The sequence below is a fragment of the Myxine glutinosa genome, chromosome 5 (assembly GCF_964187855.1).
Source record: "Myxine glutinosa chromosome 5, kmMyxGlut1.1, whole genome shotgun sequence".
In the NCBI taxonomy this organism is placed as follows: Eukaryota; Metazoa; Chordata; class Myxini; order Myxiniformes; family Myxinidae; genus Myxine; species Myxine glutinosa.
Genome location: NC_136265.1, coordinates 42,215,107 through 42,240,525, shown reverse-complemented (window position 1 = coordinate 42,240,525; position 25,419 = coordinate 42,215,107). Strand labels below are relative to the sequence as shown.

Genomic DNA, 25,419 nt, shown 5'->3' with positions numbered 1-25,419 from the left:
AGGTCGGCAAATTGAGTACCAGCTTGCTGGGATGAATGATCCCGGTGTGTACCCCGGTTTAGAATAGGTACACCGTATCCCTGCGCATCGTAAGAGGCGACTAAGGTTTGGCGTCAGGAAGGGCATCCGGCCATAAAAATATTGCCTCAAACAGGGAACCATGATTGTCATGGGGCCCGCAAGGCTAATCCCCGCTCTAGCGGGGAAAATGGCCTTAAAACGATCATTCATTCATTCATACCCCTACTTAAATGAGTACAGAATGAGGCAGAGAGAGGGGGGAAATAAATAAGTAATAATAATAATAATAAAAAAAAAAATAATAATAATAATAAAAAAAACTTACAACGACAATAACAAAGGAAACACAGAATTCAACAGAATGGAGAATAAGGAAGAACCAAGAGGCAAAGCATTTCAGAACGGTGCAAATGTGAGGTGGACTTTTATTTATAAAAGGCAGTTTTCTCCAGGATGCAAGAAACTTTGTTCCTCGATTCCGGTTGAGAACAGATTTGAGAATGGGTTTGTCAAAACACGTGATGCAAAAAATAATAATAACAACAACAGAAACATCACTACCTGGTCACATTTTGGGCCTATATACGTATTAAGTAAGCATAGTGGAACGGATCTTGTGGGTACTTGGTGAAGCCGAGTGATCGACATGTATAAAGATCTCCAAACAGCGCTCGTTTACAGGATGGTGGCGCGAAGCCTTCGTGCTGTTAACGAGTACCTGTAACCAGGAATAGCAAGGCTGGAACTACAGTGATCTTAGTGTTAAATGTTGGGTGAAATGGAGGTTGACAAGGTGCGAGAAGTTGGCAAATCAAGAGGCCATGGCAAATCTCGCTCAAATTAACTCCCAAAAATCTTTTAATTTGACACAAATCCACTGGATTTAAAGCGTTTTTTTTCCAGATTTGATGGGAAAGGAATGACGAAATAAAATATTAAAGAAACAAGTGACCGAAAGAAAGGCTCTTTCCAACAAGATGCATTTTTTTTCTCCTAAAACAGTAACGATAAAAGAAGTGACACTTGTAGAGCTTTAAAAAAAAAAAAACACCAAAGAAACCTGTTTTAAAACCAACAAGTAAGGGGGTTTTGAAAAAATAAAATAAAAAGGGTTTCAATCTTTACAAGGGATATAGGAATGTTGGCAAGGTTGTGGGTGCAGGGAGAGAAGAACTGCAAATAAGTCCATCGTCAATATACACGGAATATCAACCGTGGGTGCTACATTTAGAGGAAAAGGAAAGCCAAGTAAATTTGAGGATCTGCAAATGCAAGTATTAGGAATGGTCAAGGGAAGAGTCCTGGAAGAGGTCAATTAGATTCCTATAAAACAACAAGGAAATTAATTAACGGCAACAGCAGCAGTAGAAGAAATCGTCGAAGTATCAGCAGCTCCAGCTCAAGGCTGGTTCGTAGGTTCTCGTAACCTATCGGATAGAGGCAGGCCATCTTCCCAAGGACGGGGATGAAGGTGGAAAGTTTGGCTTCCCGCGAAAAGAGCTCCGCTTCCACAGTGAGGAGCTAAACAAATCCCTCTCAACAAAGCAAACAAAAGGGCCCCCGAGGCTCACCTCCACCTGCCCTTGGAAACAACACTGGCCACGGCAAAAAGCCCCGGCGGCTTTCAGTAGGTGTTTAGGCTGAGAGAACGGGGCATCTTATTGCCGATGAGACGGGAGGATCGGTTGCTCCCAACTCTGGCACGGGTGCCTGCGATCACGGGCGACGACGCCTGCACACATGCTTCCTGGGCTTTCTGTAGCTCCCTACAGAGGTTTGGGGGATGGAACAGATGGAGTGTAAAATGGTAAGGATTGATGAAAAAAAAAATCTATGTGCGAGATGTCATACGGATTATCAGATCTATGGTTAAGCATTTCAAACTTTCATCCATTAGCCAGCTTAAATAATCCATCAATGGGTAGTAGTTTCACACTTTTTGGCCTCATTTGCCTGGAACTGCTTCCAAGTTAACGTGCCTACAGCAAAATGGCTCGACGGTCACACAGTGACACACACACATTAAAAAAGAGCAGTTTGCATATGTATGCCAGGGTAAATGTACGTCAGGGTAGGTGGAAGAGAAAGGGGAAAAAAGGTTGAAAGTAGGAAGGGCTATAGGTATGGGCATGAATGGAGATGGGGGTGGGATGGGGTTCTTTCTTTTAGATATATGTAAGAAAACAAATTAAAATAAAACAAAGCCTGAAAAAGCAACTCCTTCAAAATTTAGATTTTCTTTTTATTCAGCATAGTTTCAAAATCATTTGCCAAATGAAAGACCGAAATGCATCATACCTTTCCAACAAGGCATTCTTAAAGCGTTCCGCGTTCAGTTCCCTTCGAAGTTGTGCCGAGCTCTTTCGGCTGCCAGGAAGGAGTGCAGCATGCCTTACAAGGTCCGAGGAGGAAGGTCTTCTCTCCGGCTCAGGAGAAACCATCGCCTGGAAGAGAGTGCATGAGATGTTTGTGACCGTATTTAAAGAAGGCCTACGAGACCACATTGGTCAAGGTTTTTGGAAGGATTTCACTCGATCTCTCCACAACAGTGGTGGCACTTTTGGCTGCGGCTACGCTGTAGGTGCGGGAGGACATTGTTATCGTCTCCTGGTGAAGCATTACCGTAAGAAGGCGGGTGAGAGCAGGGGAGAGCGGTTGTGGTATCTGAGGGAGATGTCCGCTGCGGATCATTTGCCATTTGGCCCCGTTTGCAGGCAGCAGCCCACAACCAGCAGCCTCCACAGCAGTCAGAGCCAAAGCAAACACATCCGCCTTTGGCAAGCAGCAGTATTTCTGATGGAAAACAATGGTGGAGTTGGATGATTGTTGCCAAACGTGAAAAAGTGACAAGACACACACAGGCACACACAACGTGCAGACATAATATATATACAGGGTGGCCCATTTATCACTGACAGTTTTAAAATCTCTATAACGTTTTTGTTTTTTAACCAAATCAGATTTTAAAAATGTACACAACATAGGTGCATATTTCGGTTTTTTTTTTTTAGTTTTTTTTTTAACAAGTTTCATAAACTCTAAGAACTTACAAATTTAGTTATGAACTTCAATGTGATTTCCAACATTTTCAATCGGTTTATTCAGCCTTTCTCTGTATTCCAACGCCACCTTTTGTCTCATTTCGACAGTAATTTCACCAAAAGCTGCTTGAATTCTCTGTTTCAGTTCCTGAATGTTGGTTGGCTTTTTCGTGTCGACTTTCGACTTGATAAACCCCCCAGAGAAAAAAGTCACACGGTGTGAGGTCGGGAGAGCGCGGGGGCCAGGGTATATTGGGGGATCCACGACCCATCCAGCGTTCGGGCAGTGTCTCATTGAGCCAATTCCGGACCTGGATACCCCAATGGGGAGGAACTCCATCTTGCATGAATATCAGTTCATCAGCCATGCCACAAGCTTCCACGTCTGGCCAGAACTGATCCCGTCTGGCCAGAACTGATCACGCAACATTATCAGGTAAACATTATCAACATCAATATCACAGGCACATTTACCTGTGACATTTTTATCGAAAAAAAACAATGGACTGAAAACACCACCCTGCCCTGCCCCCCCACCCCCCTCCTCCATACTCTCCATGCTCTCCATGCTCTCCATGCTCTCCATGCTCTCCCGACCTCACACCATGTGACTTTTTTCTCTGGGGGTTTATCAAGTCGAACGTTTACTCGAAAAAGCCAACAAACATTCATTCTGTATTTCTGCATAAATTTGTTCTAAAATGTGATCAGATCTTCATCCAAGTCCTAAAAATAGATAAAAAGAACCTGATTAAACAAATAGCACACCAAAAAAATCTACTTTTACATTCATTTATCGAGCAAAATGATCCCACAGACAATTTCTTTGTCGGAAAAAGTATGTGAACCTCTGGGTTAATCAGCTCAATTAAGGGGGTAATTACAGTCAGGTGTTTCAATCAATAGGATGACAATCAGGAGTGAGTTTGGCTGGCCCGGCCCAATATGAAAAACAAACTTTGTTCGTCACAACCAGAGTCTGGCCTTCACCTCACAGCTTTGTGCAAGCATGTCATGCCCCGATCAAGAGATTTCTGAGGACTTCAGAAAAAAAAGTTGTTGATGCTCATCAGTCTGGAAAGGGTTACAAAACCATTTCTGAAGATGTTGGACTCCACCAATCCACTGTCAGGCAGATAGTGTACAAATGGAGAAAATTCAACACCATTGTTACTCTTTCCAGGAGCGGTCGTCCAACGAAAATTATTCCAAAAGCAAGGCGTACGATAATCCAGGAGGTCAAAAAGAACCCCAGGGTAACATTTAAGGATCTGCAGGTAGTGCTGTTAGCTAGATTCAAAATCCCGTCTCGGAACCGTCTCGATAAATTTTCAATTTTCATAACGGGATCTCGGTTCGGCTCGGTTCCCGGCAAAGAAAAAAAAAAAAAAAAAAAAAATAATAATAATAATAATAAATAAATAATAAGGCTTCAAAAATAATGGAATTTCATTACAATATATAAACAACAATGAAAAAAATTCATTTCTGATGTTGAGTACTTAAATTCCGACTTAGCTTCCATTTACCGGGATGAAATAAAATACACCGCCTACATGCAGATGATCGGCCACCGATGGGACCGGGTTATCTCATTACAGTTTGTATTGTCGTGTAATTTCTTGCTCGGAATGTCAGAGAGAGGGAGAAAATGTTTCTGCCCAGGCATATTCGAGTCCCGGTTGGAGTTTCATTATCATTTTGTGAGTTGTGATCGCCAAGGGGCTCGCTCCCCCCCCCCCCCCCCCCGTTCCCCTCCCCTCCCCCGCCCGGCAATGCCGGGTACTTCTGCGAGTAAATTATAAAGCAGGCGGTGTAGTGATCACCCCCCCCCCCCTCCTTATTTTGACTCTGTGACTAAAGTAAACGTAATCAACTTATCAGGCCTAAAGTGGAGATAAGATAACCAAAATACTTTCACATTCAAACCGTCACACCAAACCCCGAGGGATTCTTACAATTTATAGATTTAGCGTTGCAATTAAACATAAACGTTCATCAAAAACTCATTTCATAAAACTACATAATGTATTGTACTTGTATTAATACATTGTGTGGAGAATAATCCGTTATAAACGTGTTTTTAATCGAAATAAACATCGTCCCTCCATTCACCGGGCCTCGAGCGAGTCCCTCGATATTAATGTGCTAAAGACCCTAGCAACCACATTCCGTAACTCGTCTCCAAGGACGGACACGTGACCGCAGCGTAAAGCGGGGCGAGGCGGAGTGATACAGCGGAAGGATTCAACGGTTTAAATGAAGCCGCGATGCGGCGGATTTTCATTGTGACCTTTATCCTGATGTCGTTACTTCCGCCACCAAAGGTAGATGGAGGTTATGTTTTCACTCCTGTCTGTTTGTCCGTTTGTTTGTGAACACAATATCTCAAAAAGTTGTGGACGGATTCGGACGAAATTTTGTGGAGATGCAGCGTGTGTGACAAGGACGACATGATTCGATTTTGGTGAAGATTCGGAATTCGGATTCGTTTGCAGTGCATTGTTTGTTGACAAGGGGAAAATCCTGGAACAGTGAGTTTACTTTATCATCGTTTGTGTCAGTTCAGCTGCACTTGCGAAAAATGATGCTTGTGCAGAAGCAGAGTAATGAAAGCAAGGCTCAATAAATGCCTCTATTATGGAAAATATCTGCAAGAAGTTGGAATTTTAACCGGGATTTTTTTACCGAGAAATTGCGTCAATCAATTTATCTCGGGACCGTCCCGAGACCGTCTCAAAAGCCGAAACCGCCGGGATTTCGTCCCGGTCTCGGATCGGTTGACAGCCCTATCTGCAGGCCTCTCTGGCATTAGCTAATGTCAGTGTTCATGAATCCACCAGCAGGAAAACACTGAACAAGAATGGTGTGCATGGGAGGATGGCAAGGAGGAAACGGCTCCTATCCAAGAAGAACATTGCCGCTAATCTCAAGTTTGCCAAAGACTACCTGGATGATCTATTGGAAGAATGTTCTGTGGACAGACGAGTCGAAAGTGGGACTTTTTGGCTTAAATGAGAAATGTCAGGTTTGGAGAAAACAAACATTGCATTCCAACCTAAGGACCTCATCACAACTGTGAAAGGTGGTGGTGGGAGTATCCTGGTTTGGGGCTGCTTTGCTGCCTCAGGACATGGAGGGTTTGCCATCATTGACGGAACCATGAATTCTGGATTGTACCAGCAAATTATACACGGAATGTCAGGGCATCCGTCAGTGAGCTGAAGCTTAATAGAAAGTGGGTCATTCAGCAAGACAACAATCCGAAACATACAAGTAAAGCTACAACAGATTGGCTGAAGAAGAAGAGATTTTGCATTTTGGAATGGCCAAGTCAAAGTCCAGACCTTAACCCAATTGAAATGTTGTGGCAGAACATGAAGCGAGCAGTTCATGCAAGAAGGCCCATTTAATCGATGAGTTGAAGCAGTTCTGGTAGCAGGAATGGGCCAAAATCCCTCCAAGCCGATGTGCAGGACTGATCAAGAGTTACAGGAGATGTTTGGTTGAAGTTATTGCTGCTCAAGGTGGTGCCACCAGTTACTCAATGGAAACGTTCACAGACTTTTTCCGACAAAGAAATTGAATGTTGGATCATTTTGCTCAATAAATAAATGAACGAAGTAGATTTTCTGGTTTGCCATTTGTTTAATCAGGTTCTCCTTATTTATTCTTAGGACATAGATGAAGATCTAATCACATTTTAGGTTAAATTTATGCAGAAATACAGGAAATTCTAAAAGGTTCACAAATTTTTTCTCACCACTGTGTGTGCGTTTGAATCTAATTTTCTTCAACCAAAAAAAAGGCAATATCCTCGGTAAAAAGCAAAATATACTCCAACAATTTGCTTATTCCATGAATTATGAATGATCTTTAACCAAAAAAGGGTAATATCCTCCGTAAAAAGCAAAATATATTCCAACAATTTGCTTACTCCATGAATTATGAATTTTCTTCAACCAAAAAAGGGTAATATCCTCGGTAAAAAGCAAAATATATTCCAACAATTTGCTTATTCCATGAATTACGAATTTTCTTTAACCAAAAAAGGGTAATATCCTCGGTGAAAAGCAAAATATATTCCAACAATTTGCTTATTCCATGAATTATGAATTTTCTGTAACCAAAAAAGGGTAATATCCTCGGTAAAAAGCAAAATATATTCCAACAATTTGCTTATTCCATGAATTACGAATTTTCTTTAACCAAAAAAGGGTAATATCCTCGGTAAAAAGCAAAATATATTCCAACAATTTGCTTATTCCATGAATTACGAATTTTCTTTAACCAAAAAAAGGGTAATATCCTCGGTAAAAAGCAAAATATATTCCAACAATTTGCTTATTCCATGAATTATGAATTTTCTTTAACCAAAAAAGGGTAATATCCTCGGTGAAAAGCAAAATATATTCCAACAATTTGCTTATTCCATGAATTATGAATTTTCTTTAACCAAAAAAGGGTAATATCCTCAGTAAAAAGCAAAATATATTCCAACAATTTGCTTATTCCATGAATTATGAATTTTCTTTAACCAAAAAAGGGTAATATCCTCGGTAAAAAGCAAAATATATTCCAACAATTTGCTTATTCCATGAATTATGAATTTTCTTGAACCAAAAAAGGCAATATCCTCGGTAAAAAGCAAAATATATTCCAACAATTTGCTTATTCCATGAATTATGAATTATCTTTAACCAAACAAGGGTAACCACCTTACTTACGTTTTCCCAGACAAGGGCCCTCAGACCTCAGACCTCAGACAAGGGCCAACACCTAATCCCTGGTGTTGGGCTAGTGGCTAGGGTGCCGGCTAAGGATCCTAGGATCCTGGGTTCAAATCCCGGTCAATCGCTGAATTAACGCCAGGGGGGTTGACTCAGCCTGTCATCCTTCCGAGGTCGGCAAATTGAGTACCAGTTCACTGGTAATTCCCTGCTCGTCGTTAAAGGCGGCAAAAAGGGTTGGCGTCAGGAAGGGCATCCGGCCGTAAAACATCGCTTCAAAAAGGGGACCGAAAAACAACAACCACAGTTCCTGAAAAAGGCCAACCCCTGCTTGCGGGGAAAAATGGCCTCTAAAGGTGGTTTTTTTTTTTTAAACAAGGGTAATATCCTCGGTAAAAAGCAAAATATATTCCAACAATTTGCTTATTCCATGAATTATGAATTTTCTTGAACCAAAAAAGGCAATATCCTCGGTAAAAAGCAAAATATATTCCAACAATTTGCTTATTCCATGAATTATGAATTATCTTCAACCAAAAAAGGGTAATATCCTCGGTAAAAAGCAAAATATATTCCAACAATTTGCTTATTCCATGAATTATGAATTATCTTTAACCAAACAAGGGTAATATCCTCGGTAAAAAGCAAAATATATTCCAACAATTTGCTTATTCCATGAATTATGAATTTTCTTTAACCAAAAAAGGGTAATATCCTCGGTAAAAAGCAAAATATATTCCAACAATTTGCTTATTCCATGAATTATGAATTTTCTTGAACCAAAAAAGGCAATATCCTCAGTAAAAAGCAAAATATATTCCAACAATTTGCTTATTCCATGAATTATGAATTATCTTCAACCAAAAAAGGGTAATATCCTCGGTAAAAAGCAAAATATATTCCAACAATTTGCTTATTCCATGAATTATCTTTAACCAAAAAAGGGTAATATCCTCAGTAAAAAGCAAAATATATTCCAACAATTTGCTTATTCCATGAATTATGAATTATCTTCAACCAAAAAAGGGTAATATCCTCGGTAAAAAGCAAAATATATTCCAAGAATTTGCTTATTCCATGAATTATCTTTAACCAAAAAAGGGTAATATCCTCGGTAAAAAGGAAAATATATTCCAACAATTTGCTTATTCCATGAATTATGAATTTTCTTTAACCAAAAAAGGGTAATATCCTCAGTAAAAAGCAAAATATATTCCAACAATTTGCTTATTCCATGAATTATGAGAAAAATATACACTCTTTATTTTTTTCGAAACTGAACATGTACAGCAACACAAACTAATCACAAATGGCCTTCCTAAAGTAATTACAATCAACTCCTACATAAATTCATCTATATATTAAATTAGCGGCAGTTTTATGTCTGTGTGTCACGCTACGTCATTACGTCTATGATGTCATTACAGCGTACGACAGCGTATGACGGCTGACCTCACCGACCGCCATTTTAATTTATATGCCGTTCAGGCTGAAACGTCGCCGAAGCGGAACAACCTGTCATATATCACAATCGCCATGCTTTACCTTTACGTTCTATTTAAATGGACTAAAATACTTTAAATGCACCTTTTATAGTTCACTAATATATATACATTACAACAAACGTAGGCTATATGTAAGAATATTATTACCAGCCCCCCCCCCCTCCCCCCCTCGCCCCCTCCTCTCCCCTCCCCTCTCCATCGATCCGCCACTGAAATATAACATTTTGTTTTCTGATTATCACTATTGTTCACCATCACAAAGCATACATGATGAAAATGGAAACAATGGGCGATTCACCTCGAACAGCAGCGTTTGTTTTAGTGAGATGTATAATACAACACGTTTGTTTCCTGATTGTGCCTTTCATTCACCATCATTGACACTTTCATTTTGCAATTTATCATTTATTTTCCCTTCAACGTCTGATCTCTGGGAACATTAAAAAAATTCATGACTATTTTTGGCATAAGTGTGCGGATGAGTAAAATTAACGCTTGGTTGTTAGCAGTAAACATAAACTTCCGGGAGCATGCGAGGCAGCGCTTTGTTGCCTATACACTGCCCAAACAAAGTGAGTGTTCCACAGGGTCCCTGCTTGTGTTTGCTAAAAAGTACAAAAATCCCACCTCTTGGAGCACCTCCACAGCCAGGTAACGACTATCTCCCTCCTCCACCTGTGGCTCTGATGTCAAAGTCACATGGCCTAGGTCACCTAGAAGACAGCAATGGCAAAAATGGTGAGGGGGTGGGGGGGAAAATCGTCAACCATTACATCAGCCCATCACACAGGCAACAGCATCGATGATAAAAAAGGAGAAGCGTGTGTGTGTGTGTCCATGTGTGGTGTGTGTGCCCATCATGCTTCATTCTAAAGGGTCCCTGTTGTCGTAGGATAATAAAAATGGTACATTGGAGAGATTATATTAATATATTTACTTGGTTGGAAAGCTGGATCAGCAAAAGCAGAAATTTTCGCACTGGGCGAAATGAAAACGTGTTCGAGAGTTTTTAATTTCACGGAGCGGGCACACGACACATGACAATCTCAACGATGTTATAATAATAATAATAATTCATTTATTTTGTATAGCGCTTTTCCAGAAGCCCAAAGGCGCTTTGACAGAGTGGCAAACATAATGCATAACAATACATGAAAACAACAATTTCAAAAAAGACAAGAATCAATAGGGAAATATTTAAAGCAAAAGGAGGGAGAAGGAGAAGAGATAGTCAGGGGTTAAATGCTGTGGGTTGAATGTTGAATGCAGTGTTGAACAGGTGGGTCTTTAGTGATGTTTTGAATGTGGTGAGTGAGGAGGAGTCTCTGATGGTGTGAGGTAGTGAGTTCCAGAGGGTGGGCGCAGCGATGGAGAAGGCCCTGTCCCCCCAGGATCTGAATTTGGTCCGGATGGAGGGGGTCAGGAGGTTTGTACCAGCAGAGCGGAGGTTGCGGGTGGGAGTGTGTCTGGAGAGGAGGTCAGCCAGGTAGGATGGGGCCAGGTTATGGAGGGCTTTGTATGTCAAGAGGAGGATTTTGTACTGGATTCTCTGGGGGATGGGGAGCCAGTGAAGCTTGTAAAGGACGGGGGTGATGGGTGATGTGGTCACGGGTCCGGGAATGGGTGAGTAGACGGGCAGCGGAGTTCTGAATGTATTGGAGAACATGGATGTTAACCATGTGAAACCCCAGTGAACTTTTACAAAGCAAGAAAATAACTTGCAATGTCACAATAACTGAAGAGAAACCGGCATCAAATCACGTTTTATTATAAACGAAGGATTACGAACTTGGTATAAATCATATGGAACCAATGCATCACTGTACGGAACCGATAAGATACGGATTGCAAAATACGACGGGAAAGTAGAGTAAAGTACATCAAATCAATAACTAATTGAATGCAGAGATTAGTAAATTAATGGTCTCCTGGAGGATTTGTATATTGTTATTCATTCCAATGTCGGCCCTCTGCATCGCTTTCTCCACAAGGTAATACGACGATTTTGTCGGAGCCAGCTTTCAATATTTCCTCATTAGTGTCATGGACAGACGATTCAACAAGTTCTGCTCTAACCAATGAACATTGATGTTCATTTTGTCCGCTTTTTGAAACGTTGAAGTTTGTCCGCTTTTTGAAATTAGCCTACAAATAGAGAAGCATATTTTACGTTGAATTGTGAACACTTAAGTACAGTAACTTTAGACCAATTATAACCCTAAGACCCTTAAGACCACCCCCCACCCCCAAGACACTTTGCAAACCTAATACCCTGTAGATGCTATAAACCCATTAGAAACCATAGACCTCTAACGCCTTTGAAGTAACACTTGAGGGTCACCTCAAGAGGCCGCTCTTTGGTAAACCGCCTCAGTACGAAGCTAAGAGGGGGCAAAAGAGAATCAATTTCTCTTTTTTCAGGTTCTGTTGGGAGCACAGCGAAAAGCCCCACTCCACGTGGCAAAGAGAAAACGGTGTCCATGACAAAAATTTCACCCCATTATAATCAAATGGGATACGTTTGTGATTTTATTATTGCCAAACCTAAGGAACTTCAAAATATCAGATTGAAACTTACAGCTTATTTGAAAGCATGGGTCAGATGTATATATATATATAAATAAATATGTAAATACACACACACACACACGTCTCCAACTGTGCTGGTGGGGGGGGGGGGGGTGAGGGAGGTGGGGTTTGGGGAGGCTAATAATAATAATAATAATAATATAATAACAATATTAATATGGACGGAAAAAACTAAACTTCACTGCAAATCATCTCTCAAAATTAAAAGTTTACAATTGAACATCGGTGCTTAAGACTACTCAATAACATTGACAATAATTCACGAGCATGCCGATTTGAGAACAGTGCCAAAAGCATGTATTGGAGAAAACGTTTACACATTCTTCGAAAACTTTGGAGGCCAGGAAGTTGGTACGCACAGCCAGCAGGACCTACCGATCTTATAGGTGACTGTGGTCATGATGCTCTCGTCATCCTCATCACAAAAAGGCCTACAATCGATGTCTGGTGAGAGGCTTCTTCGACACATAAATATGTTACCTTTAAGGGTGGGTGGGAGAGAGAGGCCAGGGGGTAAGGAAGATGTGAGATCACTTTCTTTCATACAATATTGCAATTTGCAGGTGTACAAGCAAAAAAAGAACTTGCATCCATTGAAGAGGCTTTTGACAGTTGCTAAATGCATTGACTGTCTTGACACAAATTCAAGATGACCTCACCTTGGGGTGGGATGCCAACATTTTTCTTGGGTAGCTATGCATGAAAGATGACCACATACTACGAGAGGCAATTAATCATCTGAATATTTCCAGTTTTTTAAATTATTATTTATTTTTGGAATCCATTCGGCCTGCCGATTCATCTCCCCATCAAATGGTGTCTTGTATGCCGTATTTCAAATTAAAGATGCAATACTTCGTAAACCCTTTCACAATGGCTTCTGTATGAAGCTAATGATTACCAGTAGAGTGCATACCTCTACGAAGCTGAACAGTTTACGTTTTGTATCTCACTGATAGACCGGATCTGGATCCAGGCCTGAACAAACATCGAATCGGCTTATTCTGGTTGCCCAACCAACCCATCTGCTAAGTCTATGTCATAACTCGTCCACAAACTTTTGAAACATTATACAGTATATACATATATATACATATATAAACATATATATACACACACACATACATACACACACACAAACAGTGCATTCAGAAAGTATTCAGACCCCCCTTCACTTTTTTCACATTTTATTATGTTGCAGCCTTATGCTGAAATCGTTTAAATTCATTTTTCCCCCATCAATCTCCACTCAATACCCCATAATGACAAAGAAAAAACAGGATTTTAGAAAGTTTTGCTAATTTATTAAAAAGAAAAAACTGAAATATCACATTTACATAAGTATTCACACCCTTTGCTATGACACTTGAAATTTAGCTCAGGTGCCTCCCATTTCTTTTGATCATCTTTGAGATGTTTATACACCTTGATTGGAGTCCACCTGTGGTAAATTCAATTGATTGGACATGATTTGGAAAGGCACACACCTGTCTATACAAGGTCTCACAGCTGACAATGCATATCAGAGCAAAAACCAAGCCCGTTTGGAGTTTGCAAAAAAGCACCTAAAGGACTCTCAGACTGTGAGAAACAAGATTCTGTGGGCTTTCATGTGTCTTTCACTGAGGAGAGGCTTCCGTCTGGCCACTCTGCCATAAAGCCCAGATCGGTGGAGTGTTGCAGTGATGGTTGTCCTTCAGGGAAGTTTCTCCCATCTCCACACAGGATCTCTGGAGCTCATCCAGTGACCATCGGGTTCTTGGTCACCTCTCTTACCAAGGCCCTTCTCCCCTGATTACTCAGTTTTGCCGGGCGGCCAGCTCTAGGACGAGTCCTGGTTGTTCCAAACTTCTTCCATTTAAGAATTATGGAGGCCACTGTGCTCTTGGGAACCTTCAATGCAGCAGAAATTTTTTTGTAGGCTTCCCCAGATCTGTGCCTCGACACAATCCTGTCTCTGAGCACTGCAGGCAGTTCCTTCGACCTCATGGCTTGGTTTTTGCTCTGGTATGCATCGTCAGCTGTGGGACCTTATATAGACAGGTGTGTGCCTTTCCAAATCATGTCCAATCCATTGAATTTACCACAGGTGGAATCCAATCAAGGTGTATAAACATCTCAAAGATGATCATGAGAAATGTGAGGCACCTGAGCTAAATTTCAAGTGCCATCGCAAAGGGTATGAATACTTATGTCAATGCGACATTTCAGTTTTTTATTTTTAATAAATTTGCAAAACTTTCTAAAATCCTGTTTTCTCTTCGTCATTATGGGGTATTGAGTGTAGATTGATGAGGGAAAAAATGAATTTAAACGATTTCAGCATAAGGCTGCAACACAACAAAATGTGAAAAAAGTGAAGGGGTCTGAATACTTTCTGAATGCACTGTACATATATATATTTAGTTTTGGCCCTTTGAAAAATCACTTGAAAAATTAAAAAAAAATTCTCGCATCCAGATCCGAATTGTAATGAATTTGTCCTCGTCACACACCCAACCTGTCCACAAAATTTCGGCCAAATCAGTCCACAACTTTATGGGATATCCTGCTCACAGACAAACAGATATACAGATGTGAAAACATAACCTCCATCCACCTTCGGTGGCGGAAGTAGAAATTATTCATGGTTTTTATTTTTCACCATTGATTTAAGGCTAATGAAGGAACTCGCACATAATCACATGCAGGCCAGTTATTATTAGACACCACGTGTGCTTCTACATAGATTAAAAGGACAGCAGACAATTGACAATGTACAAGTAGCGCACAAAAAAAAATGGAAACACCTGGGTAAATGAGAGACCCCAAGCAATGGCTTCCACCGAGGTGTAGCCCATGTGTTAATTAAGCAAATAACATCCCAGCATGGTTAGGGCCATTTATAAAAAATGCTGCACAGGCCTGGTTGCCTATAATTACGGCAAACATGGCTGCAAGAGGAGATGCTACCCGATGCTCCCATTCACAGAGCACGTGTGGTCGCCCAATAGTTTGATGAGCCCGACACCGATGTTATCCATATGTTATGGCCTCCTTATTCACCATATCTGAACCCAATCGAGGATTTATGGGATATTCTGGAACGGTGCCCGAGACAGCATTTTCCACCTCCATCAAACAGGTGTGTTGATTGACTTTCTTATGGAAGACTGGTGCCGCATCCCTCCTGCAGAATTCCAGGCGCAGGTGGACTCCATGCCACGGCGTATACAGGCTGCATGTGGTGGCCCAACGCCCTAATAAGTGAATTGACTTTGGTGTTTCCATTTTTTTTTCTCCACTACCTGTATGTGGGACTTGAGCATGGGTTTCCAAAAGAAAATAAGTTTATGCACTTGTGCAGTCGACAATTCTGTAAGAATGGACGAGAGTGTCTTTGGCTCCAATAACCAACACAAACAAACCTGGCTTGATGTCCAGATGTGCAAGACTGAGGCTGTGGATGTAGCGAAGACCACGGGAAACCTGCAAAACCAGGTCTTGCACCTCTGGCTCCGTAAACTGACAGCCATCAGCCCACTGTTTGGCCAGGACCGTGGCCAAGCTGCCTCCTGCATCATGTAACGAAGGGGAAAACACGTGCAACAGTGAATGGTAAACAAAAGCACAGCAAGAGAAGGAAGAGAAGTAACAGCAGAGCAAGAGGAGGAAAATAAAAACGTTTTATTTAATAACTAGGGGTGGTGAGGGGGTAGAGAGGGTACCCGGCGCTGCATAGCTGGGTGAGCTTTTCCCGAAAGTGGTTTCAGGACGTGTTAGACATTGAAAAGCTATGGAGTTATCGGCCTCATGGTGGTTACCTTTAGCCTGCAAACCTGCGGCAGCACTGCCTGACCCCAAATCCCAATGTTCATGTTATAGTGACCCTTGGTGGCCTCAAATCAGACCTCAATGCCAACATGCTGTGGCTTTAAACCTTGCTCAGATTCTCAGGTACCTGCACCCAAAATTTGGGGTCTCTAGTGGTATGGTTTGGCCGTGAAAAAATAACAAGCAAACACAAAAACACTAAATTATTTACAAGATACAATTCAACATTCCCAGCAAAAGCATCATAGCACAAAAAAAAGAAGAAGCAGACTCGGATTGTTGGCACCCCTACCATTGCAATACTCATTCTGAATGATCATGTGATCATCCTCGGCCCATGCAGAAAAGTACTGCACGACATGGGGATGCTGTCCCAGCACGGCGTGCGCGTACACCTCACGCAAGGCGTTCTGCCTGTATGGGGGGAGAAGAAGAGAGGAAAAAAACAAAAAACAAAAAAAAACTTTTTGGCGAACGCCACAACCCAGCCATATGCATCTTATACATGCAAGGGGGACGATTGCGGATAATAGGTACGGAGTTAGGAACAAGGTAATGCGAGGAATAAGGGATGCATGGGGTATAGCAGGGCAGAATTCCATCATTTTTGCATATTGTATATGCAACTCCAAATTAAATTAGGTTTCCAAAAAAAAAATTACAGAAGAATTGTCCCTTTCCAACTCGAGGAAGGTAAGACGAAGCCATGTTACTTTTGGGAGCAGAAGGCTGGATAGTCCATCAATAATATCTCTTGTCTTCCCCCATACAAAACATTGATCTTTTCTACCCCCGTTAATTCACCCCAGATCCACTTCTTTGAAATACCAACTTCTTTCCTGGAAGTCCTTGCAGTGTCCATGTGTTTTTTTTACCTCTCCCACCCAAGCCCTCTCCCTCCCACAGATCTCCCGATGTCCCTGTCTTTACTGTTGTACTTGTGTGCTTCCCTCTCTCTCCCCATCTTGTCTCCCGCTCACTTCATTATATGTTTGATGTGTCCGTTTCGTTTTTTTGTGATTAATGTCAGCTCTTACACGAGCCTCGATCTTGTACACAAAAAAAAAAAAAAAAAAAAAAAAACCAACTGGAACGGCACTCGGTAGAGTGCATACCTCTGCCAGACTGAACAGATTACGTTTTAGATCCCACGGATAAGCCAGGTATGGATTCGAACCTGAACCAAAGTTAGGTTTTCACCATGTCAAAAAGACATGGTGAAAACAACTTCCGTCCATCACAGATGGACCATCATCCAATGAGATAATCAACCACTTACTCATCGAGTGATCCGGCTAGAGGCCTTTTTGACCACTTGATCGCATACAGACAGCCATCAAGACGCTTCAGACATTTGAAGACGGAGCCGAATTCCCCGTCTCCTATCTTCTCGAGCTCGAGAAACTCAGACTTGTACCGCGACTTCATGTTGCTCATACGCAGGCTTGCACGCTGGGGGAAATGAGGGTTCCAACGGGAAAAGGAAAAAAAACCACTTCAATTGGAATCCCACACACCTCAAATCCCGCGGCTTGATCAGGCAGCCTCGACCGCCTCAAACGCTCCCAAATAAAGTACAACAGAGCAAAGCTGTGACAAACCTTTGCCGGGAGGAACTCTTCGTGGCTCACTCCGACAATCTCCTCAATCTCCATTCTGATGCAAGAAAAGAAGAAAAAATAAATAAATCAGGATCTCCGTCGTTATGCAAATGCAATAAACATATTGCTGTTCAAAGGGAGTACTTTCTTCTTTACTACTCACCCGGATCTCCTCCTCTTTGCCGCTCCTCTTGCCACAGAGCGCAGGGCCGCTTGCCCATCCGGCGTGAATGGGTTAAAATTAACTCCCGCATCCCTCCCTTGTAAACCGTCGATTCCCTCATCCTCTTTCTCTTCCTCCCGCTTCACAGTCTTCGTTCCTCTAGACGCTCCAGACTCCACCGAACCTGCGAGCGGGATCCGACGACGAGCTGCAGACGATCGGGTACTGGCACCCGGCCGGGCGTGCGAAAGAAGGCTCTGTGGAAGGAAAAAAGAGGATGTCCAGCGAGGGGAAGAACAAGAAGGCGATTGAAAGTCAGCATAGTGGCAGTCGTGTTTCCTCGTCCTCATTGGCTCGCACAATCAATATGGCATGTTGCCATTCGTAAGAGGGTTTTGGAGGAAAGAAGGTTGGTAGAGAGGATGCAAGAGAACAAAATGCACCAGCAAGTCGACCATTTTTCATCTCACCCATTCCCGAAGTCTCCTGCGAATCAGTCAGCAAGTGTGTGCGAGTCCGCAAACACATCTACGTATTGCTCTGCCCGAAGGTAAGGGTGTGTTTGGATTTAAAATTTCGGATCAATTACAAATCCTAATTAGATATACATCAAGGTGACAACAGGATTGATTGTCCTTGTAATTTGTCAAAGTACACCGATGCCTACCAATGTCTTTGTCCTGCATGTGATACATGTCCAAGTTACAACTTGAGGCTGAGATTACTATAAATAAATAAATTACAGTCAACCCTCGTTAATCCGACCCCGTTTAATCCGGAAATCTCGTTATCCGACCAAAACATCCAGGAACAGATTTCCGCAATTCATTTTATTCCTCTAATCCGCAAAATCGCTTATGACAATCTCACTAATCCGACATTGGGTGCTGGAAACATAGTCGTCCAGATTAACGAGGGTTGACTGTATATTTACCTTCGCCACGGAAGGTTGACGGAGGTTATGTATTCTCCCCTGTTTGTCCGTTTGTTTGGCTGTGAGACCGATATCTCAAAAAGTTAGACGGATTTGGACAAAGCTTGGGGGACAGGTTGGGTGTGTGACGAGGACAAATGGATTTGATTTTGGGGAAGATCCAAATCCGGAAACGATCATTTTTAGCTCACCTGGGCTTTAGTCCGGTGAGCTTATGCGATCCAGCAGTGTCCCCGTAGGTAGGTTAGTGAGTGAGTGAGTGAGTGAGTGAGTCTGTAAACATTAGTCATTATTGCTTGAACCAACGCACGATTTTGATGAAACGTGGCCACAAGATTCATATCTGATGTCAAACGAAGGTGTATTGACAGGGTGGGGGAAGTAGGGGATTGTTGGCATGGGGGTGGGAGGAGGGGGTTCTCACAAGAAACAAACAAGGAATGTAATATTTTGTACCGTGAATATTGCCCACCGTATGTTTCACATAATAACCTATGGACAAAGACGCAGATACCAGTGGAAAAGACCAGTGGTTCTATGCGACCCAATCAACAAACTGCTGCAGCATAGCTGTTTACATTTTTACAGCATACCCCATAGGGCAAAGCTGTGTAAAACAGTGTATGTATGTATGTATGTATGTATGTATGTACCCTCAAACATATACCAATCAGAGCTGAGGATTTGGTCACATGACAGGGTGATGCGATTACGTCTGATGTCATTGCGGCGTATGCGGCTGACTCTCCACACACCGCCATTTTGATTTATATGCCGTTCAGGCCGAACATATCGTTGAACCTGTCATATCACAATCACCATGCTCTACCTTCACGTTTTTCATTCAGTGTGAAACACAAACAAACCGATTGATAAAATAACCATCAAATATCGAAAGCATCGACTTTCTAACGACACAGTACGACAGTACGGGTCTTCTAACGACACAGTACATATAGACCTTAAGGCTTCATGCCTCACCTTCAGGCTGTTTCTGCCAAATTAGCCCAGGTTTCTTAATACAGTGGTGTTGTTTTCATAATAATAACAATAACAATGTTAATAATAATAATAATAATAATAATAATAATATAGTAAAAGTAATCATAACACTGCAATCCCTTTGTTGTGACTGCAAAGTTACTGGATTGAAGTGGTGTATGGTTGGTTCATTGCTGACTCAAAACATATTGAACAAGAAAGAGCAATCAAAGATTGCAAACCCTGCCAGGATGTATTTTCAGTGGTTTTTAAGGCTTTAGTGTTAAAGCAAATATGGCAGCCGAACCACGTGACCGATGACGTCAAAAAATGTTTTCTCTAAACTAATTATTTATTCCTAGATTATGCTCAAGAAATTTCATCTTAATCAGATGAGGTGCTAGGGTTCGAGGTGCCAGGGTTCGAGATGCCAGGGTTCGAGGCACGAGGGTTCGAGGCGTGAGGGTTCGAGGCGTGAGGATTTTGAGGTGCGAGGGTTTGAGGTGCGAGGGTTTGAGGTGCGAGGTTGCGAGGATTTGAGGTGCGAGGGTTCGAGGTGCGAGGTTGCGAGGGTTTGAGGTGCGAGGGTTTGAGGTGCGAGGGTTCGAGGTATGAGGGTTTGAGGTGCGAGGGTTCGAGGTGCGAGGGTTCGAGGTGTGAGGCTTCGAGGTGCGAGGGTTAGAGGTGCGAGGCTTCGAGGTGCGAGGCTTCGAGGTGCGAGGGTTCGAGGTGCGAGGGGTGAGGGTTCGAGGTGCGAGGGTTTGAGCTGCAAGGATTCGAGGTGCGAGGGTTTGAGGTGCGAAGTGCGAGGATTCAAGGTGAGAGGATTTGAGGTGAGAGGGTTTGAGGTGCAAGGTTGCGAGGGTTTGAGGTGCGAGGGTTCGAGGTGCGAGGGTTCGAGGTGCGAGGATTTGAGGTGAGAGGGTTTGAGGTGAGAGGGTTTGAGGTGCAAGGTTGCGAGGGTTTGAGGTGCGAGGGTTCGAGGTGCGAGGGTTCGAGGTGCGAGGGTTCGAGGTGCGAGGGTTCGAGGTGCGAGGGTTCGAGGTGCGAGGATTCGAGATGCGAGGGTTCGAGGTGCGAGGATTCGAGATGCAAGGGTTCGAGGTGCGAGGGTTTGAGGTGCGAGGATTCAAGGTGCGAGGATTTGAGATGCGAGGGATCGAGGTTTCGCTGATTCCACGTGCAAATTACATAATATTGATTTGTATTGCATCACTGTCAGATAAGGGGTTTTAACGTTATTAAAATGGATATTAAACAACCGACAACCTGTTAAATGGTGATCTGAATTCATCAACCTAAAGCTTTTACAAACCCCCGTTTTGCGATTCGTTGGCACGAAAAACTAGATTCCTCCTTTGATGTTCGGATTTTGGATCAGGTGTGTATGGGAAACCACAAAAGGTGAGATGTACCTGTACCTGTACTCACTTTCGGAGGAGGTCGGAACATTTATTCATTCATTAATTACCCCTCTTTTTTTAGTACATTTCACACTGCTGGTGGAAGAGCAGAAGTACAGGGGGTAACATCACAACCGACAAAATGGGGCAGAAGAGAAGTAGATCAAGAACAGCAAGATGTACCACGGGACAAGGGGAGGAATAGATTGCAGGTCAGTGAGAACAAGGTGCTTTGTGGGTTTAGTAAAACTCAAATAACCAAATGACTCACGCAAGGGGGTGGGAGGGGTGACAAGGTGACCCACCCGAGATCGTGACCGTGACCCTCGAACCCTGGCGCCTCGAACCTCCGAAAGTGAGATGGGTGTGGGGGCAGGGGTGACCCATGCAAGGGGGGTGTGGGGGAGGGGTGACAAGGTGACCCACGCTAGACGGGTGTGGGGGAGGGGTGACCCACGCTAGACGGGTGTGGGGGAGGGGTGACCCACGCTAGACGGGTGTGGGGGAGGGGTGACCCACGCTAGACGGGTGTGGGGGAGGGGTGACCCACGCTAGACGGGTGTGGGGGAGGGGTGACCCACGCTAGACGGGTGTGGGGGAGGGGTGACCCACGCTAGACGGGTGTGGGGGAGGGGTGGCCCACGCGAGACGGGTGTGGGGGAGGGGTGACCCACGCAAGGGGCGGGTGTGGCGGAGGGGTGACAAGGTGACGCACGCTAGATGGATGTGGGGGAGGGTGACCCACGCAAGAGGAGGGGGGGGGGGTTGGGAGGGATGACCAGGTGACCCATGCAAGGGAGGGGCAATGATAAAGCGCCCAATGCAAAGGTGAGCGGGGCATCTAGAAAACGCTACACACCAAGGGAGTGTGGGGGAACATTGACCAAACGAGCTACGCAAAGTGGTGGAGGTAATGACCAAGCGAAAAGAGAGGGAAACGACCCAACAACCCACAGAACAAGGGGGGGGGAAACGACCCAACAACCCACAGAACAAGGGGGGGGGGGGAAACGACCCAACAACCCACAGAACAAGGGGGGGAGGAAACAACCCACAGAACAAGGGGGGGGAAACGACCCAACAGCCCACAGAACAAGGGGGGCAACGACCCAACAACCCACAGAACAAGGGGGTGAGCAACGACCAAACAACCCACAGACCAAGGGGGGGGGCAACGACCCAACAACCCACAGAACAAGGGGGGGGCAACTACCCAACAACCCACAGAACAAGGGGGGGAGAAACGACCAAACAACCCACAGAACAAGGGGGGGCAACGACCAAACAACCCACAGAACAAGGGGGGGGCAACGACCAAACAACCCACAGAACAAGGGGAGGGATGCAACGACCAAACAACCCACAGAACAAGGGGGGGCAACGACCAAACAACCCACATACCAAGGGGAGGGGGGCAACGACCAAACAACCCACAGAACAAGGGGGGGGGCAACGACCAAACAACCCACAGAACAAGGGGGGGGGCAACGACCAAACAACCCACAGAACAAGGGGAGGGAGGGAGGCAACGACCAAACAACCCACAGAACAAGGGGAGGGAGGGAGGCAACGACCAAACAACCCACAGAACAAGGGGAGGGAGGGGAGGGAGGGAGGCAACGACCAAACAACCCACAGAACAAGGGGAGGGAGGGAGGCAACGACCAAACAACCCACAGAACAAGGGGAGGGAGGCAACGACCAAACAACCCACAGAACAAGGGGGGGGGAGAAACGACCAAACAACCCACAGAACAAGGGGGGGGGCAACGACCAAACAACCCACAGAACAAGGGGGGGAGAAACGACCAAACAACCCACAGAACAAGGGGGGGCAACGACCAAACAACCCACAGAACAAGGGGGGGCAACGACCAAACAACCCACAGAACAAGGGGAGGGATGCAACGACCAAACAACCCACAGAACAAGGGGGGGCAACGCCCAAACAACCCACATAACAAGGGGAGGGGGGCAACGACCAAACAACCCACAGAACAAGGGGGGGTCAACGACCAAACAACCCACAGAACAAGGGGAGGGGGGGCAACGACCAAACAACCCACAGAACAAGGGGAGGGGGGGCAACGACCAAACAACCCACAGAACAAGGGGAGGGAGGGAGGCAACGACCAAACAACCCACAGAACAAGGGGAGGGAGGGAGGCAACGACCAAACAACCCACAGAACAAGGGGGGGGCAACGACCAAACAACCCACAGAACAAGGGGAGGGAGGCAACGACCAAACAACCCACAGAACAAGGGGGGGGCAACGACCAAACAACCCACAGAACAAGGGGAGGGAGGGAGGCAACGACCAAACAACCCACAGAACAAGGGGAGGGAGGGAGGCAACGACCAAACAACCCACAGAACAAGGGGAGGGAGGGAGGCAACGACCAAACAATCCACAGAACAAGGGGGGCAACGACCAAACAACCCACAGAACAAGGGGAGGAGGGCAACGACCAAACAACCCACAGAACAAGGGGAGGGGGGGCAACGACCAAACAACCTACAGAACAAGGGGAGGGGGGCAACGACCAAACAACCCACAGAACAAGGGGGGCAACGACCAAACAACCCACAGAACAAGGGGGGGGAGGGAGGGAGGCAACGACCAAACAACCCACAGAACAAGGGGCGGGAGGGAGGCAACGACCAAACAACCCACAGAACAAGGGGGAGCAACGACCAAACAACCCACAGAACAAGGGGGGGGCAACGACCAAACAACCCACAGAACAAGGGGAGGGGGGCAACGACCAAACAACCCACAGAACAAGGGGAGGGGGGCAACGACCAAACAACCCACAGAACAAGGGGAGGGGGGCAACGACCAAACAACCCACAGAACAAGGGGAGGGGGGGCAACGACCAAACAACCCACAGAACAAGGGGAGGGGGGGCAACGACCAAACAACCCACAGAACATCCCTGGGACATGACACCAACTACACGAACAGCAACAAACACTCAGAATCTTTCATTGGACTTTCGAAATGAAACGACCGGTGACGTCAACACAGAACAACTCGGAAAGAACATTTCAACGTCACATCTCGACATCCTCGGGTCCATCAGGTCCCCGCGGGGTTCCACCATCGCTCCACCACTGAAGACGCCGCGGGCGACACACAAAATGACCGCCGGTCCGCCGACGCCAAACACCGCACTGGTCTCAGCGAGTAACCGCCAGGACGGACCGAGGACGACGGACGGAGACCCGCGGGGGTCGCTCACCTTAGGTGTGTGTGGTGTGTCGAACAATCGCAGAGACCGCAGTCCGTGGTGAGGCGGCGTCGAAGGTTCGCGTTCCGGACGCGACACCAGGACCGGACTTTCGGGACGGGTCGCCGCTCTGTGATCCTTTCCCGGGGGAGTCATGGGCTCGTCCTCTCCCGTGGAATTGAGTCCATCTTGGTTGAGGATCGCCTTCTCTCCCGCTCCGATCGGTCTCCCTTCCTCCTCCTCGTCCTCTTCGTCGCTGTGGAAAGTGAGCCGCTGGGCGACCCGCGCGGTGAACGCCTTCATGGCCCTCGAATCCAGGGAACCACGAACCTCCGGGTCTTGAGTCCCTGACAGGCCCAGGCTCGGAAACGCAACCGCCACAATGTCTCAGTTGTCCAAGTGTTCCAACCTCGGCCCGATAGGGCGGCCAAACGAAGCTTTCCGATTTAATTAAAGATTTATTCCAATTATACTCACTCACCCCTCCTCTTTCTTCCTCCCCCCACCTCTTCTTCCTAAGCCCGAAGTAAACACGTAATTCCCACTTTGCACCCACAATGTCGACGCACTTAGGTCATGAACCCCCCTTCTCCAATCCCGACCGTTTTCACACGTGACGCCTTCCCGACCAATGGTGGCGCCGTACTGACATTTGAATGAGCATCACGTGGGCTGTGACGTAATTTGGCGCGAATTTCCGGAGCGCACGCGAGGCGGCCATGTTTTGTCTGCCGTGGATTGTCGGCTTTGCCAATCGACTCCCCCGGGAAATTTTCTTTCTAACAAATACTTTTTAACAAAACGACACGACACGTTGCTATAAAGTGGGATCAATGCAGAAAATCGGCTATTCTGTAAATGTGAGATTCGACACGAATATCCACGACGCATCATCAAATTATAGGAATCAAAGCGTGATTATTGCAATAATCTACAAATATACGGAAAAATATATCGCCGATCGTTTTCTTGCTCTTTCCTAGTTCTCTAAAGAAAAAAAAATTTCATTGAAAAAGACATGGTTGCGGATATTGCGGTCTTTAAGGCGGTGTATAAGTCAGTGCACCCTTGGCTTTTTTCTTTTTTTTGAAATTGAAATCCTCCACCAGAGTGTTTCTGACACAGGATTAAAGATAGCTTATTGTCCGTGTAATAAAACATATAAATTGGACATTGACTTACAATTTAATAACCAAACATTTTCGAAATGATGACGTCAGCGATCAGGCTACGCGTGAAAACGAAAACAATGATGGAGTGGGTGTCACGGTCACGGATGTTGGTTGCGTCATCATCGGTCACGTCAATCATTATTTATATATTTAACGCATCAAAAATAAACTCCGTCTGCAGACACCTGGAATTCGAGCCTTTCATTAGGGTTTGAATGGCCCACCTGCAGGGT

The 25,419-nt window shown here is 44.8% G+C and overlaps 1 protein-coding gene across 1 annotated transcript; it reads right to left on the bottom strand.

Moving 5' to 3' along the window:
- Nucleotides 1-421: 421 nt before the first annotated feature.
- LOC137417383 (wee1-like protein kinase) lies at nt 422-24,629 on the bottom strand. Its single transcript, XM_068103255.2, has 11 exons — nt 24,027-24,629; nt 17,464-17,720; nt 17,301-17,355; nt 16,979-17,151; nt 15,992-16,113; nt 15,294-15,440; nt 12,262-12,366; nt 9,925-10,010; nt 2,644-2,814; nt 2,320-2,465; nt 422-1,787 (listed from the first exon to the last, which is right to left on the bottom strand). Exons 1-11 carry the CDS (start codon nt 24,315-24,317, stop codon nt 1,646-1,648), a joined length of 1,695 nt encoding a protein of 564 aa, XP_067959356.2. The 5' UTR covers nt 24,318-24,629; the 3' UTR covers nt 422-1,645.
- Nucleotides 24,630-25,419: the final 790 nt, after the last annotated feature.